General features: G+C 35.4%; 2 protein-coding genes across 2 annotated transcripts; both read left to right on the top strand.

Moving 5' to 3' along the window:
• LOC124642403 (probable chitinase 2) lies at positions 1 to 4,696 on the top strand. Its single transcript, XM_047180808.1, has 7 exons — positions 1 to 122; positions 628 to 810; positions 1,257 to 1,357; positions 2,061 to 2,326; positions 2,701 to 2,861; positions 3,160 to 3,314; positions 4,053 to 4,696. The coding sequence occupies exons 1-7, from the start codon at positions 59 to 61 to the stop codon at positions 4,656 to 4,658; spliced, it is 1,536 nt and encodes a 511-aa protein (XP_047036764.1). The 5' UTR covers positions 1 to 58; the 3' UTR covers positions 4,659 to 4,696.
• Positions 4,697 to 6,650: 1,954 nt separating this feature from the next.
• On the top strand, positions 6,651 to 11,975 carry LOC124642468 (probable chitinase 2). Its single transcript, XM_047180902.1, has 7 exons — positions 6,651 to 6,738; positions 8,077 to 8,259; positions 8,681 to 8,781; positions 9,248 to 9,513; positions 9,858 to 10,018; positions 10,494 to 10,633; positions 11,365 to 11,975. The coding sequence occupies exons 1-7, from the start codon at positions 6,666 to 6,668 to the stop codon at positions 11,935 to 11,937; spliced, it is 1,497 nt and encodes a 498-aa protein (XP_047036858.1). The 5' UTR covers positions 6,651 to 6,665; the 3' UTR covers positions 11,938 to 11,975.
• Positions 11,976 to 13,406: the final 1,431 nt, after the last annotated feature.

The raw sequence follows: 13,406 nt of genomic DNA, 5'->3' as shown, positions 1-13,406 counted from the left end.
TTATAAAGGAAGTCTTTGGTAGATACAAGAAATAAACAGTCCGGTGGCAATAAGTGAAATGTTGGCTGTCAATGTGTGTGTGTTGTTCGTGCTTGCTTTAAGCCATATTGTGGCTAGTGAAAGTAAGTGGACGAAAGTTCTTTTGTTTCAAGCCTTGTAATGAGCAGAAAGTAATAAATAACGATTGTTAATATGTTTGCTGTTAAAATAAAAAATAGAATTATCCAAGTTGATGACCCCTCCTTTTTGAGAAGTCGGTTAAAATATACAAAATATGTACCTATTTTCATTTCACTAAATAAGTTCTCAAAGATTCTATGGTGTTAACGTCCGTCCGCGTTGTGGGTACATAGTCTCTTACCATGAAACTTTGAGTAGCTATTACTCCTTTTAAAAGCCTTCCTAAAAAGGAGAAAGTTCTCAATTCTGATGTTTGTATTTTTTATAATTGGCATATAAGAACTTGTAAATCATTAAACATGGTAGAGCAAAGAACGTAACGCGAAAATGAGTACCGTATTCGAGATCACTATCAGGATATCTTGGATTGGGCAGAAACCAAGTCACCTCGCTACAGGACATAAAAAAACTCCTTACATACATAATTAAACAATATTTACTTCACAGATGCAGTAATATGTTACTACGGCACGTGGGCGACTTACAGAACTGGACTCGGCAAGTATGACGTCACGGATATCAATCCTAACCTCTGCACACATTTGATCTACGCTTTCGTGGGGATCGACTCTGAAGGAAACATCATCTCCTTGGACCCTTACTTGGACCTGCCTGATGATTATGGCAGAGGTAAGTTTTATATTACATGCAGTACTGCTATAGGTACTTAGAGCTCTGATTCCTTAAGATGGTCTTCTCCGTTTGTTGTCCAACTTTAAAAAAATGATTTTGCCAGGTCTCGAACAAGGATTCTAATTTATTTCACGTGATCTCTTGACTAAAGGCAAAAACACACTTACGTGTCGTGTCGTGACGTGATGCACCAGAACCCACCGGTTCATCCATTTAAACACACGTGCTGCGACACGATACGACATGACATATATGTCTCACCATATTAAATGTATTAAACCGATACTTATGCTTCTGGCGCATCACACGACACGTAAGTGTGTTTCTGCCTTTACCTTAGTTTGCAATAGAAATTCATTTTTATCTTTCGAAAGTACCCAATAGTTAATTATATTTCCTAAAATACCTATATTTTGATCATGTTTTATATGTATATGTTTTAGATAACTTCGGGAAATTCAACGCCTTGAAACAGCAAAATCCCAGTTTAAAAACACTTGTGGCCGTTGGCGGATGGAACGAAGGGTCCGCTAAGTACTCCGTCGTAAGTTTACTTTTCCAATAATGACTTTAAGTTTGATCAAGTTCTTTTTTCTGATCACCGAGAGTTTTAATATTTTATACTTTAATTTCTTTAGCTGGAAGACTTTCAGTATTTGTTGGTTGTTTTAGGTTCTTGTCTTTAATTTTACTTGCAGTTTTTTCGTTCTTTGTTAATAAATTATCTGTTGCACGTGCAATATGGTGTACCTTCCTTTTGTTATTATTAATCAAGGCAAGTACATTGCATTGCAAGCAAGGCCGTTAGACACAAAGGTATGTACCTATGTGTCTAACGGCCAGTTTCTTCATCAAAAGTTAATGCTAATGTCTAAAGTAAAAGTAACGGTCAAATACGTTTTTTCAAGGCTAGAGTGACAGCAAAACTAATAGAAAAATTGAATTTGACCGTTACTTTTACTTTAGACATTACTTTGACTTTTACCTTGGCTTTAACTTTTGATGTAGAAACTGGCTGTAAATGTTCAACCACATTGTCTTTGTTTGACTCGGTCACTACTGAACGCTGTTGAGTTTCTGATTTCAAAGACAATATGCATGTAGGTACATTTACACACCCAAGTATGGCTCCCGTTTTCATGAAATGTAGCATCTAGCTAATATAGAAAACATACGAATGAAAATCTAACCTTTTCGAACTTTTAAATAGTTAACCAACAATAATCTAGCAATACTTTCCATTACAGATGGCAAATAATTCTACGCTAAGACAGAACTTCATAGACAGTGCTCTAAAAATGATCACAACACATGGTTTCGATGGCCTGGACATCGACTGGGAATACCCTAACCGAAGAGACACAGTCTATGGGGAAGCAGACATAGAGAACTTTACTACATTGTTGAAGGAAATCAGAGAAGTGTTTGATAAGAAAGGGCTTTTGTTAACTGCTGCGGTTTCGTCTGTGAGAGCTTCTGCTTCACAGTCTTATGATGTTAAGGCTATTTCTGAGTAAGTATATTTGGAGTAGTTTCATAGAAAAGTATACGAATCAATAATAGTTATGCGCTTAAGTAGGTACACATACTTAATAAAATTCCAGCAAAATATTCTCATAATCCTAAATGTTGTATCAGAACTTTCTAAACCTGAATTAAATGTTGAATAGATGATGCATATCTACGCATCTTAGAAAAACATAAGCATCTTTCTGGGAAAGATAGGAGCTCGTTAGGATGCAATCAGGCATGATGGCATGGTATCCTCTACATCTACAACCTTAATCAACAAGATTCGTTTAGACTAAAATATTTTTTTTATTTCTTCACTGCACATTGAAATAAAATAGTCATCCATTCTAATACTTTACATTCATTCTTCAACAGGTACCTGGACATAGTAAACATAATGACTTACGATATGTACGGCGCGTGGGACTCAGTCACCGGTCACAACGCTCCTCTTCATAAAGGAGAAGGCGATGAGGATGCAGTAGCTGAGGATCTGTATACTGTAGACCAAGCTTTGTATTATTGGATTAGCGAAGGTAAGTAAAAAATACTTGTTAAAAATATGAAATACCTATAAAAATATGCAAAGCCAAAAATGAGTTTTATGGCATCTAAAGCTGAAGAGTTGAATGTTTTGTTCGTTTGTCTTATTGCTTTAACGCGTTAAGCTGAGGAACTAATCGACCAGTAAAAAATCTCTTTCAGTGCTAGATATCCCATTTATTTATTTAAAGCAATAAAAAAGTTCGAAAGATATTTAAGAAACTCACTTCTTGAGTGGCGACTACTTGGTTCTAAATTTCTTATTTATCTTACTTTTGTTTCTTTCTCCAGGTTGTCCTCCAGAGAAAATAGCTGTAGGTGTTCCATTTTACGGCAGGACCTTTACATTGACGAGTGCTAACGAGACTGGTGTGAGAGCCCCAGCGTCTGGTGCAGGCATAGCTGGGCCATATACTGCTACAGAAGGCTTCGTAGGATATAATGAGGTTAGTAGTACTTAAAATATACCTTTTTGATCAACAAGTAAATAAATAAATAATAGATAGTAAAAAACCGAACAAAGTACAAAAATCTTAATTGAATTGAAAATACTATCGACAGAATCTAAAACCTTCTGAACTATGTAGATTTATTTTAAATTATGTGACTTCAGATTAAAAATCCTCAACTCAAAATAAAAACAAAACCTAAAATCCAATCCCTTAAAACCAGCACTCAAAAACTTAAACCACAAACAAACTTTCCTCTTGTAACTTCGAACCAAAGTAAGCCAACTCATCACACATATGTGGATGAACATCAAAACAATACCCAAGTACATTTGCAGCTCACACAACTGAAACATGATGCGGTCCCACCATTTAACTACACAGAAGAAAGCTAGGCAACACTCAACTCATATCTAAGTTATCCTTTAAGAACAACTGACAGTCAAGTTTCCAAGTTTCCCCAACGACTTCGGAGCTGCAGATGGCATAAATTAAATTTTGGTATTTCGTTTCACAAGAAGTATTACCTTTGTTGAGCAATCAAGATTATTCTGTGATAATGCTCTTCTTGAGTTCGTGCAAACTGCAAAACTACATTTACGTAATTAAATAATTACCTAACGACAAATTGCAAGCTTTATATGTATAAGCATGTTTACAATTAAATATAGTTCCGAGATAATTTTGAAATCTTATATCCATATACTAAAATTCAAAATTATTTTTGACTTTCAGTTCTGCAACATCCTACAAACCGAAGAATGGACGCAAAACTTCGACTCCCTCGCCAAAGTCCCATACGCCTTTAAAGACACTAACTGGGTTTCCTACGACAACGTCAATTCTATAACGGCCAAAGTCGAGTTCGCCAAATCTTTGGGCATCACTAAGATCATGATGTGGAGCATTGAGACTGATGATTTCCATAACGTTTGCGGCAATGGGGCGAATCCTTTACTTACTGCTATCAACACTGCACTGGGTACCGAATCTGATGACAATATAACTACAACGACTGTGTCAGATGCAACTGTTGCTTCAAGTACCACTGAATCTTCTACTACTGTTGCTTCAAGTACCACTGAATCTACAACTACTGTTGCTTCAAGTACCACGGAGTCTACTACTATTGAAAGTTCTACGGAGTCAACAGTTGCACCAAGTAGTGCGTGTACGGTAGAAGGGTACATACAAAAGCCAGGAGATTGCTCATCGTTCCTCTATTGCTTGAAGGACGTTAGTGGTAACTTGGTACCTAAAGAATTTAAGTGTCCAGCAACTTTGTATTGGGATCAAACTATATTGGCGTGTAATTATCAAGCTTTTGTTGAATGTAATTAAAATCATTGAATTTAATAAAGACAAAATATAAAACTAAATAACTAATTTTTTCTCTGTCTTGACAGAGATGATTTTTCCAAAAGTACTATAAGTTTCGTATATTATTATGAATCGGAGTGAAGAATAAACGTAATTAATGTTCATAATTGTGTCAAAAAGTTGCCATTATAAATAAAAACCGTTAAAAAACTCTCAAATGGTTAGTTTCACATAAAACTAGTAATAAATTTTCTTTAATATTCCCTAGCAGTATTTGCTAGGAAATGCGTCCTGAGTTGTAAAACTGTCATCTTCATACGATGCTCGAGGTGCTTGTGAAATGCTCGAAAAAGGTGGAAATATACTAGAGTATATTACGGTATCTTAAGAACACTTAAGCAAAATAAATGTGATTCTAAAGGCATGATCTTATATCTTGCTGGGAACTTTGTTCTTTACCACTTTTTCTTTCCGCTAAGAAGGTGAACGTTTTTGGGGTGCTGTCCGTTTGTTATTTTGACGTGAAAAAGTGCTGATCTAATTAGCCTACTTTCAATAAATGATTTTGACGTAGACTTTGATCCCAAAATAAAGGGACAAGATAGGAGACCTTTTACATATGTATTGGCAACAAACTGAATAATGTCTACATATAAAGCTGCTATTTTATTTTGGTCTTGATTTTAACAAACTAACAATGCATGTTATAAAAATGAAGGCAGAATATTCAATTTATAGTGTTGTAGTTTAATCTGTGCAGCACATGTTGTGTGATGTGATGTACAAATTCAAAAAATATTTTAAAATGCTGCAGTGAATTTCTCTCAAAATCTCAGTCAATTAAAAATATTTCTTGCACCACTCCGAAGCACAACTCAACAGAAAATGTTATTACGAAACCACCAAAATCCAGCTACAAATATCAAGTAATATGTTTTCCCGCCTTTCCTAGTCAGACACGAATATATTTTAGCAAAATTATGTAGCTCATTCTAAGGTAATAACCATCGGCTTGCGTACCTATATGCGAGATTTTTGTCACAGACAATTTGTTACAATGCTTTATATTTTGGGCGAAATGCGAGGGAGGCGATCCGAAATAACCCTTATTATTGTACCCTTAAGAGGTAATTTATAATGTCGGGACACATAATGTCGGGACACCTTTTCACACACGGTTGGTTAGCCCCATGGTAAGTTATTAATTAACTTGTGTTATGGGTGCTAACACAACTGATAAAGTACATATAGCTACATATATACATATTTATAAATACATATTGTAACACCCAGACCACGACCAACAAGCATGCTCATCACACAAATGTCGATCGAACCGGGAATCGAACCCGGGACCTCAGATTCCGCAGTCCGGCTTGGTGACCTTTGCACCACAGAGGTCGTCAAAATGCCTTTATAATGCATTTATATTGCCTTTATTATTTTGGTTCAGGTTCTTATAATTTGTTAGACGTTTGTCTGCTTGAGTTCGTTTTATTTTTTGATAGCAGTTTCTTGCGGTTTCACTCTCGTCCCAGGAGATGTCTTATGACAAACGGAGCTTCCTAATTGTGGAATAAGTTGTCCAATCGGTTCAGCAGTTTGGATCCCAATATTAGTGTCCAGTAGGTACTCAATTCCATCTAGCGATCAAATCATTCCTTTGTTCTTGAATTAAGTATATTGGTGATGTATGGTATAACGAAGGACGAATAAACTGCAATAGCTGTTTTTGCAGTGTGCAAACCTTGCAAAAAAAAATCTGACAATATTTCAGTATCATCATCATTGATTCATTGGCAACTCATTTCTATTGTGAAGAAATAATGATTCCACATCATCATATCTCAAGTGTTTATAGATAAGTTAATTGATGATTGTAATTACAAGTAATTCACTGGTCATGTATTTTTTCATAGCATTGTAATCGCACAATAAATCACTATGTTTTGTTTAGGGAAATGATATATTGTTGATAAGAAATGAATAAAATTGTGTAACAATATTTCTTAATACATTTCTTTGATTATGAATAAAGGATCATCATTCGTTCATTCATCGTTACTGATAATAGTGCTTCGACACCTATTGCATTATAACCGTAAGTACATCTTTCTTTTGTTTTCATATTTCAATAAAGAATAGTTTAGATTCCCAAGCCTTCTTTGCGGACTTAAGCCTTCTTTGTAGAGTTAACAGTCGACCCGACGGGTGTAATATTTTTTAAGGAAAATCTTAAATCGATTCAAAGTTTTCAGCCGGGCTGAAGCCGAACAAATATCTAATCGCTGCTTGCTAACATCCATCTTCATACTGATTTATGAGCCCAAACAAACTATCGGCCGACTAAAAGTTTGTAGTGTTCTTTAAATAGAAAGAAAGAAATGTACCTAATTATATTCACGACAAACGGTCATAAAGGGTAATTATAAAATGTAAATTAATCATAATAAATATTATTAAATGTAAATTAATCGCTAAGCTTAGCAACGAGATTAATAGTTAAATTATATCATAAATTAACGGATAAAAGACGCCACTGACGGTTTTCTGAAGGGTTTAACATACGCTATCAAAAATTTCTACGCGTCTAAAATAGTTATGACGAATTAGATGAGAAAATTAATGACTATAAAATAATTGCGATAGTTTTTTTTTGCTATCAAATATATGTGTTTTTCACGGTTTCGCTCGCGTCCAGAGAAAGCTACTTCGCGCTCCCAAGCAAAAAGTAGTCTTATTCGACAAATGGGCTTCCCTACACTGAAAGATTTTTTATCGGACGAGTACATAGGTCCTTAGATGAGCACATACATCATCATTATCATCAGCCTATCGAAGTCCACTGCTGGACATAGGCCTCTCCAAGTGCACGCCACTGAGATCGATTTTAAAATTTTAGATTTTTATTTTTTATTTGAGCACATACAACCAGACATATGAACAATTGTTCAGCTAGTAAAAGAAAAATATTCTTTAGATAAGGAATAGTTTATAAAGGAAGTATTTAGTACGAGAAATAAACAGTGCGGTGGCAATAAGTGAAATGTTGGCTGTCAATGTGTGTGTGTTGTTCGTGCTTGCTTTAAGCCATATTGTGGCTAGCGAAAGTGAGTAGAAGAAAGATTTTTTGTTTCGTACCTTGTAAAGAGCAGAAAGAAAGAAAGTGATAAAAGTCGATTGTTAATAAAAAATAGAAACAACGATATTAATAACCTTATCGCGTTTGCGTGGGAAGTCGGTTAAACATTAATATTCGTCTCACTAAAATATTTTCTCAAAGTGTATCTGGTGTTAACGTCCAAACGCGTTGTGGGTAGGCGGTCTCTCTACACATCAAAATTTTAGGAGCTATTATTCCTTTAACCGCCTTCCCCAAAAGGAGAAAGTTGACAATTCGGTTTTTACGTAATAAAACAAGGAATATTATACTTCACAGATGCAGTAGTATGTTACTACAGCACATGGGCGACTTACAGGACTGGACTCCGCAAGTATGACGTCACGGATATCAATCCTAACCTCTGCACACATTTGGTCTATGCTTTCGTCGGTATCGACTCCGAAGGAAACATTATCTCCTTGGATCCTTACTTGGATCTGCCTAATGATTATGGTAGAGGTAAGTTTTTATAACTTGGTGTACCTACTGTTTTTCTATACAAACAGGGCCTGATTCCTTAAGATTTTCTTCTCCATTTTTTGTTGTGTTAAATTTATAAAGGTATGTAGGCCTTTGCCAGTTCTATATAAAGCATCATGAATATGTGAATCTTAATTTACATCAGCACATCACTTCATCACCATCATGTGTCATTACTAAACCAATCTTCTTAAAAAAAACTCGCTGTCTTGTAACTTTTATACCTATAATAGGAGTTCTTTATTTCTTTACACTCACAATAGAAGTTCTGTTGTATCTTCCTAAAGAACCATATTTTAATTTCTAAAACCATTAAATTCGGTCTTAGGAGAGTTTTTCACTTAAAGCATTATGAAACTCAAGGTCATAATAGTGTTATGTATGTCTGTCTATGTTTAAGATAACTTCGGAAAATTCAACGCTCTGAAACAGCAAAATCCCAGTTTAAAAACACTTGTGGCGGTTGGCGGATGGAACGAAGGGTCCGCTAAGTACTCCGTCGTAAGTTTACTTTTCCAATAATGACTTTAAGTTTGATCAAGTTCTTTTTTCTGATCACCGAGAGTTTTAATATTTTATACTTTAATTTCTTTAGCTGGAAGACTTTCAGTATTGTTGGTTGCTTTAAGGTTGCTATCTTTTATGTTGCTTGCAGGTTATTTTGTTCTTTGTTTGTAAGTTATTGTTGCATGTGCAATGTGCTTCGACAAATGTATTATTAACCGAGAGAATATTTTATGTGTGTATGTAAATGTACATGCACAGTATCTTTGTATGACTCGGCAACTTGGCCACTAGGTACTGATTGCTCCAAAACTTACACATGCAAAGACAATTTGCATGTATTTTACAGTACAAACGCAAGTATGGGTCAAACGCTTTCATGCGAAAAACATCCATATATAACTGCTTTACATGATTATAATAGAAAACAGAAAAAAAACATTGACCAACGACAATTTTACAGATGGCAGCTAACTCCAGGCTAAGACAGAACTTCATAGACAGTGCTCTAAAGATGATCACAACACATGGTTTCGATGGCCTGGACATCGACTGGGAATACCCTAACCGAAGAGATACAGTCCATGGGAAAGCAGACATAGAGAACTTTACTACATTGTTGAAGGAAATCAGAGAAGTTTTTGATAAGAAAGGACTTTTGTTAACTGCTGCGGTGTCGTCTGTGAGAGCTTCGGCTTCACAGTCTTATAATGTCAAGGCTATTTCGGAGTAAGTGTGTTTTGCGTCGTTTCATAATGACATCATTGATCCAACAAATGGTATATGATAGGATGAAATCATAGAAAAAAAATCGCATGAGCCTGAATGTCTTACGGAACCTTAAATTAAGTACTGAATAAACGAGTAAATACGCAACAATGTGTTAATTAAGGGACTAGAACTGCCCAAAATAATCGTATAAGAATGAAACTCGTGAAGACAGTCAACAATGGTTGTAAAAACAACCATACCTTAATCAATTAGAATTCCATTTATATTAATTCTTGCTTTCTTCGCTAAGCATTAAGGTTAGGTACATATACATCGAATATAGTTCAATTTCTCTTCAACAGATACTTGGACATAATAAACGTAATGACATATGACATGCACGGTGTTTGGGACTCGGTCACCGGTCACAACGCTCCTCTGCATAAAGGAGAAGGCGATAAGAATGCAGTAGCTGAGGATCTGAATACTGTAGATCAAGCGTTATACTACTGGATTAGTGAAGGTAAGTAAATATAATGGCATTTGACATGTACGGTGCGTGGGACTCGGTAACTGGTCCCAATGCTCCGCTTCATAAAGGAGAAGGCGATGAAGACGCAGTACTAGAGGATCTGTTTACTGTGGATCAAGCGTTATACTATTGGATTAGCGAAGGTAAAAAAACCCTGTAGGAACTATCAGTAAGTGCAAGGTGCAATTTCTAGTTAATAGTTTGAGTGTCGTACTACCTATAAGTTATTTAAATTGTACGTAGCAGAACAGAGCGGCAAATGTGGGCAAATCCTCACAGGTTGGGAAGCAGTTTTTCTCTAGTAGTGGACGATTTTTAGGCTGTGATGAAAACTCTCTTTCATATATTGAGTGTAGATAACAACCATGCACAAACGTAGGTCTATAAAAAATATAATTACCGTAAAACGGCAGCGTAGCAGTAATTGGTACTGATTAAACCTATTTTAATTATTTCTTGTTTTCAGGTTGCCCGCCAGAAAAAATAGCTGTAGGTATTCCATTTTACGGCAGGACGTTTACATTAACGAATGCTCACGAGACGGGAGTGAGAGCCCCGGCGTCGGGAGCAGGTATAGGCCAAGACGGCTGTGTAGGTTATAATGAGGTTAGTATGAAAAACTACCAAAGTACTCGTTTATAAGTAGATGCTAACTTGGTAGATAAGCACTGTTTTGTGCCCTCTTAAATAAAAAATAAAATCGATCGAATCTAAAACATTATAAACTACATATATTATGTGGATTTGTTACAAATTACGTGACTTCAGATTAAAAACCCTGAACTCAAAATAAAAACCAATCCCTTAAAACCAGCACTCAAAAACTTAAACCGCAAACAAACTTTCCTCTTGTAACTTGGAACCAAAGTAAGCCAACTCATCACACATATGTGGATGAACATCAAAACAATACCCAAGTACATTTGCAGCTCACACAACTGAAACATGATGCGGTCCCACCATTTAACTACACAGAAGAAAGCTAGGCAACACTCAACTCATATCTAAGTTATCCTTTAAGAACAACTGACAGTCAAGTTTCCAAGTTTCCCCAACGACTTCGGAGCTGCAGATGGCATAAATTAAATTTTGGTATTTCGTTTCACAAGGAGTATTACCTTTGTTGAGCAATCAAGATTATTCTGTGATAATGCTCTTCTTGAGTTCGTGCAAACTGCAAAATGCATTTACGTCTTTAATTAAGTAATTACCTATCGACAAAATGAAAGCTTTATTCAATCATGTTTACAATTAAATATAGTTCTGAGATAATTTTGATGTAAGTATTTAGCTTGAAACCATATATCGCTACACAAATTTCTTTTTTTTACTTTCAGTTCTGCAACATCCTCCAAACAGAAGAATGGACGCAAAGCTTCGACTCCCTCGCCAAAGTCCCATATGCCTTCAAAGACACAAACTGGGTTTCCTACGACGATGTCAATTCTATAACCGCCAAAGTCGAGTTCGCCAAATCTTTGGGCATCACTAAGATCATGATTTGGAGCATTGAGACTGATGATTTCCATAACGTCTGCGGTAATGGGGCCAATCCTTTACTTACTGCTATCAACACTGCACTAGGTATCCAATCTAATGACACTACAACTACAACGACTGAATCTGTAACAACTATTGCTTCAAGTAATACTGAATCTTCTACTACTGTTGCTTCAAGTACCACGGAGTCTACTACTATTGAAAGTTCTACGGAGTCAACAGTTGCACCAAGTACAGCGTGTTCAGAAGAAGGGTATATAGGAAAGCCAGGGGATTGTACATCGTTCCTCTATTGCTTGAAAGATTTAGAAGGTAACTTGATACCTAAAGAATTTAAGTGTCCCGCAACTTTGTATTGGGATCAAACCATATTGACGTGTAATTATAAAGCTTTTGTGGAATGTAATTAAAATCATTGAAATTAATAAAGACAAGATATAAAACTAAATGACTCTTTTTTCCTGACAGACCTGATTTTTAAAATAAAACTATTAGTTTCGTATATAAACAACCTCTGTTTAATTTTAATTAGAAAGTTGAAGTTCTAAACAAAAACTGTACAAAAACGCATAAACAGTTAGTTTCAAATAAAACTAGTAATAAAATTTCTTTAATATTCCCTAGCAGTATTTGCTAGGAAATGCGTTCTGAGTTGTAAAACTGTCATCTTCATACGATGCTCGAGGTGCTTGTGAAATGCTCGAAAAAGGTGGAAATATACTAGAGTATATTACGGTATCTTAAGAACACGTAAGCAAAATAAATGTGATTCTAAAGGCATGATCTTATATCTTGCTGGGAAGTTTGTTCTTTACCACTTTTTCTTTCCGCTAGGAAGGTGAAAGATTTTGGGGTGCTGTCCGTTTGTTATTTTAACGTGAAAAAATGTTGATTTAATTAGCCTACTTTGAATCAATGATTTTGATTTAGACTTTGATCCCTAAATAAAGCGACAAGATAGGAGACCTACTTTGATTCTGAACAATCTATGTATAGGCAACAAACTGAATAATGTCTACGTACATAGCTGTTATTTTATTTTGGTCTTGATTTTTACAAACCAACAATGCTTATTATAAAAATTAAAGCAGAATATTCAATTTATAGTGTTGTAGAAATTTAATCTGTGTAGCACACAGATGCACAAATTCAAAAAATATTTAAAAATGCTGCAGTGAATTTCTCTCAAAATCTCAGACAATTAAAAATATCTCTTGCACCACTCCGAAGCAACTCAACAGAAAATGTTATTACGAAACCAACAAAATCCAGCTACAAATATCAAGTAATATGTTTTTCCCGTCTTTCCTAGTCAGACACGAATATATTTTAACAAAATTATGTAGCTCATCCTGAGGTAATATCCATCGGCTTGCGTACCTATATGCGAGATTTTTGTCACAGACAATTTGTTACAATGCTTTATATTTTGGGCGAAATGCGAGGGAGGCGATCCGAAATAACCCTTATTATTGTACCCTTAAGAGGTAATTTATAATGCCTTTATTATTTTGGTTCAGGTTCTTATAATTTGTTAGACGTTTGTCTGCTTGAGTTCGTTTTATTTTTTGATAGCAGTTTCTTGCGGTTTCACTCTCGTCCCTGGAGATTTCTTATGACAAACGAAGCTTCCTAATTGTGGAATAAGTTTTAGTATCAGTTCAGCAGTTACTGTCCCGATAGTCTAGTAGGTAAGTAAGTCTTACTCAATTCAATCAAGCAATCAAATCTTTCCTTTTTTCTTGAGTGTATTTTGGTGAAGTATGGTATCAGTAGAAACTAACGAAGGACAAATAAACTGCAATAGCTGTTTTTGCTGTCTGCTAAGCAAACAACACTAACCAATTTCGTAAGAAAATCATTTTTCTTCCGAATAACT

This window comes from Helicoverpa zea, chromosome 24, assembly GCF_022581195.2.
Source record: "Helicoverpa zea isolate HzStark_Cry1AcR chromosome 24, ilHelZeax1.1, whole genome shotgun sequence".
Taxonomy (NCBI): Eukaryota; Metazoa; Arthropoda; class Insecta; order Lepidoptera; family Noctuidae; genus Helicoverpa; species Helicoverpa zea.
The sequence above is the reverse complement of the archived record's forward strand: the minus strand, read 5'-3'. Positions and strand labels throughout refer to the sequence as shown.